Source organism: Alligator sinensis, unplaced genomic scaffold (assembly GCF_000455745.1).
Source record: "Alligator sinensis unplaced genomic scaffold, ASM45574v1 scaffold1450_1, whole genome shotgun sequence".
Lineage (NCBI taxonomy): Eukaryota > Metazoa > Chordata > Crocodylia > Alligatoridae > Alligator > Alligator sinensis.
In genome coordinates this window covers 494,762-499,470 of record NW_005842873.1, presented here as the reverse complement: position 1 = coordinate 499,470, position 4,709 = coordinate 494,762, and the positions used below count along the sequence as shown (strand labels likewise).

The 4,709-nt window shown below is 40.2% G+C and overlaps 1 protein-coding gene across 1 annotated transcript in view; it reads left to right on the top strand.

The window, feature by feature from the left end:
• Positions 1-4,709, top strand: part of RSBN1 (round spermatid basic protein 1) — a 19,655-nt gene that overhangs the window by 8,963 nt on the left and 5,983 nt on the right. Inside the window, exons 2-5 of the mRNA XM_006035746.3 lie at positions 819-956; positions 1,738-1,880; positions 2,531-2,698; positions 3,610-3,718. Coding sequence (XP_006035808.1) covers positions 819-956; positions 1,738-1,880; positions 2,531-2,698; positions 3,610-3,718 — 558 coding nt within the window. The remainder of the gene's footprint in view (positions 1-818; positions 957-1,737; positions 1,881-2,530; positions 2,699-3,609; positions 3,719-4,709) is intronic.

Sequence of the window (4,709 nt, the reverse complement as noted above, 5' to 3'; positions counted from 1 at the left end):
ATTCCTGCTTTTTATCTCCTTTCTGGTTCATTTCTGCTGTCAGTCAAGCTTACTGCACATCCCATGCCAAATGCTGTTTACGCTGTGGTTCATTTTTTAATCTGATTTTTAGACGACTGAATTAATTAAAAAAAAAGCCTTTCAGTTAAAGCTATATATTCTCTGGTGTTGCCATAAAAATATGCTTTTGACTTTTTGATCTTTTATGGAGTCACATGACAAAAAATAGCGAATACATAATTTAAGCAAAAACTGACTCGGCTCAATGACACGTGGTTCTTTAATGCCTTTACATTCTGATCAACTCTGTACTGCCCTGTCCCTGTAAAGAAAAGAAGAAAACAAACCCTATTTGTTGCCAGCTATGTGAGGAGACTTTTCTCAAAGTCAAGTCTGAAAGAGCTTAGTGAAATTTAAGCGGGAGGAGAGGGGAAAGAAATCTCAGCTCTAAAGAGTAGTCTGGCATATGATAACATACTGGAAAGAAATCCAGTTCAGAAAACGGTTACTTAACTCCTTGGTTAAATCAAAGTCAAATAGTTACTTGATAGAGTTTAAACGTGTTGTAAAAGTAGCTCACCGGCATGACTATTGCAGTCCATTTCTTTACCACTTAAGGTCTTGAATGTGCCCTGTTGTGTTGGAAACTGGCATTCTGAACAGTTACTTTGCACATTACAAAAACTTTGGTTGCTTTCCAGTATAGCTGAATCCTGGAACTGAACGGAAACTTCATTGCAGCTCGGTACACTAAATTAATGAACCTTTTTGTTTCCTGACATGAAACAAAAATGCGTGTGATTTCTAACCATTCTCAGGTTAATCGAACGTACTGCTGTGGAACCTACAGAGCAGGTCCAATGCGGCAGATCAGTCTTGTTGGAGCAGTAGATGAAGAAGTTGGTGATTATTTCCCAGAATTTCTTGATATGTTAGAAGAATCTCCGTTTCTGAGGGTGAGTATTACATTTGCAGTAATTGTTTGTAGTCCTTATTATTGAGCATAATGATATCAAAAGCTTTAAAAACTCGCTTCATTGCATAACGTGAAAAGTTAGGCAAAGCTGCTCCACTTCTGGTAGTGAATTTTTGGAATGCTGTACAAGGACAACAGCAACTCTGTCTTACTTTTATGTTCAAAGAACTAGATAATGAAAGAGTAATGAATTTTAGAAGCTATGGTAATTCCCCATTTCCTGCTACTAAACTATGGACAGTATGTGTTTCCTGGTGCTTTGCTTTGGCTATCAAAATCAACCAGCACTGCAGGCCAGATGAGAGACACGGCGCTGGTCTGCGGGCCAAATTGGTTTTACAGACTGGCCCCATGTGACAGCACCAGCATGCAGGGCTGGCCTGGCCTGGGTGTGTGCAGCATATGCCCTGGACCAGGCCTGTGTGCTGGATTCAGCATGCAGGGCTGGTTTGTAGGCCAGATCTACACTAGCCATACGTGCTGCCGGCAGCACCCAGGACTGGTCTGAGACCCACAAACAGCACCACAGGCCAGATGACAGGGCTCTGGTGGCTGGATCTAGCTCTCAGGCCGTATCTGTGACACCATTGATCTAAAGCTAGCTCTAAGCCCAGGTTGAAACGCAGCATTTTGACTCTGAGTATTTGTGTTGATTTCGATATCACTCCTCCAACCATGAAACTGATCCAGTGTTTACTGAAAGACAGGATATCAACTGAATCCTGCCTGTCATTCTACAATGTTTTGTGTTCTGGTTTTAGATGACACTGCCCTGGGGCACTCTTTCTAGCCTCAGACTTGAGTGCAGATCACAAAGTGATGATGGCCCCATAATGTGGGTGAGACCAGGAGAACAGATGATCCCGACAGCAGACATGCCAAAATCACCATTTAAACGACGCCGGTAATGCTGTCTTTCCTTTCTGTTAAATAAAAATATCGTAGCTAAGACACTTTCTGTCTGTCTTGAGATTAATTGTTGTGACCTTGTTCCTGTAACTCATTCTTCAGAGGTTAAATGGTTTGTTTAAGCATCTTATCTTGTTTTTCAGAGCCAGCCTAGTTCCTTGCTGAATCATGTTGCTTGTGCGTTCTAGATTCTGTTCCATTGTTTTCTGTGTCTTTACATCCTAGTTAAAGTTTTTTGACAAAGGAGATTCAAGGTGTCTGTCAAACTTCTCGGGGGGGGGGGGGGGGTGGAATCTTTGTATGCTTCCTCCACTGTAGCACTATCCCTAGACTAGAATTAAGAGTGGTCTTTGATAGTGATATTTTAAGTAGCTTTGGTACTTTCTGCCTCCCCAAGAAACACTGTACTCTTAAGTAGTGTTCTTGTAAGACACATTGAGTTATGAGGCTTACTCTAGATATAAATTTTTCTATTTAAGAGTCTCTGAGTACATACTTAATCTCCAGAAAGATTGGATAGCTGAAGGAGATTTATATCTCCATACAGGATATGAGTGTTTCTTTAGAAGTATTTTATACTTGGAGGAAAGCAGAATCATTTTCTTCTGAGATGTCAGAACTTCTATCTTTGCCTTGCTTCATAAGGTCAATGAATGAAATAAAAAATCTCCAGTACCTACCTCGGACTAGTGAGCCCCGTGAGGTTCTCTTTGAAGACCGAACACGAGCCCATGCTGATCATGTTGGTCAGGGGTTTGACTGGCAGAGTACAGCTGCTGTAGGGGTGCTGAAGGCTGTGCAGTTTGGAGAATGGTAAGTACCTGAAATCTGTAACCATGCTGCTGGGGATTCCAGACACCTTTTTTTTTTCCTTATAAAAAGGAAGCAAATGCCCAAACAGTCTCTTGTCTACAAGTAGGCATGCTAGCCATTTGTCTGAATCCAACTGGTGTGCAATCCAAATGTTTATAGAAATTATTCAACATAATCTAGTGGCACAAAAACTACGTTTGCACTTCTGAATACTATACCCAGAACAATGTGCAAGTGGAGTACACTCCACAGTTGTAAGCTGTGTTGCCCTTTCCTTTCTCATGCAGGCTGCTTCGCGTGACTTAGACTTTTTCCATCTTCTCATGGCTTGGTCACCCACAGTGTTCTGATTTAGGAGAAATTACATGCTTAGGGTTTAAAGTTTTCTACAACACCTACTGTAACTGTCCATTTTTTCTGCTGTATCCACAGCAATAGTGTCATTCAAATTAAGATAAATGAACGGTATTTATTTCATATCCATTGGATAAACGATATTTATTTTCATAGAATGGTAAAGGCCATGTGAGTGCTCTATAAATTTCTTTATGGAACAGAATTATAGAAAAGTAGGGCTGGCAAGGGCCTTAGAAGTATTTAAATGTGCAAATTGGGCAAAAAAATGGCTGTTTCAAAGATATAGGAAGCTTGTGATAGAGTTAAGAGTTGAACCTAGCTCTGCAAAACCATTGCTCTTGCTTCATGCTTGAAGACCTAGATAATAAAAATAAATAAATCGGAAAGCAAGGTAAAATCTGTGGCATCTAATTAACCTATTCTTAGGTCTTGCTAATAGTGAAGGGAAATACCAGCGTGTGGCAAAGTATAATAGATATTTCCTTTAAGAAACTGGTTTTGCACTCCCAGAGTTATCGTCACATTCTAAGACTCTTAAACTGGTTTCCCCCCAGGAGTGACCAACCGCGCATAACCAAAGATGTGGTTTGTTTTCATGCTGAAGACTTCACTGATGTTGTGCAGAGACTTCAGCTGGATCTGCATGAACCTCCAGTGTCACAGGTAAAGCCTGGAATTAAGACCTCAGGCAGCCCCCTCTGTTTCCTTTCTAAAGGTGTGAACCCATATTTCCCTTTTTTCAGACTGGATTTTAGGCTACAACTGCCTTGCAATTCATGACATTCGTTTCCTCAGGTCTGAACTTGATTTGGTATGTCCAGCTCTGCTTTCTCTTGGGTACAATGGCAAGCTGATCACGGATCAGCTGGCTTTCATAAAGCAAGTCATGTTCAAATATGAAACACTACAAAGAACCTCTCCTAATACAGGAAACAGTTTATGTGCATACTTGGCTTACGAGATCAGTAACTACCTTTTTGCTTCATAAGAAGTGACAAACAAGTACTGTCAGGTCTTAAGTCTGGCATGATTGACCCCCTCCCAGATACTTGGGTTATTTCTGCATAGTCTACATTTCTTTTTCAGGCCTCTTAAGCGATAGCAAATAACAGAGTCTGATTTCTTTAAAGGAAAGCATTACAGACTTGTTACCTGCATTAGGTATGGTTTCTTAATGTCTACCAGAATAGTCTTTAATCAGCCAGCCTTTAGATAAATGTATTGCTGCTGGACATTACAATACCATTTCAGCGTTCCATAGTGTCTTGCATCTTAACATAATTATCCCTGAATACCCCATGTCCTACTGCATATCTGTTATAGCTTGAAAAGTAACACTTGTTGGATTTTTTTATTTCAGAAGTATGATTAACTGAGATTTGAAAAGCAGAAATAGCAAGTTCCTTGGATTTAATTTAGTTCTAGGCTTGTGTTCAAAGCTATTTCTCTCTAGCTCTTTTTAGCAGAGATAAGCTGGTCACTTGAGTGTTTTGGATTTTGTTATTACTGTATTTATTTTTTCTGGCATGGATAAGTATTTCAGGTCTGTCTTTCCCTTCTCTTCCTTCAAAGGATTCAAGTGAGTAGGGTTATGGAATTTTGTTGTTCTCCGTTTCTACTTCCCCCTTCCTACTCTCCAGAACAAACTGTATGT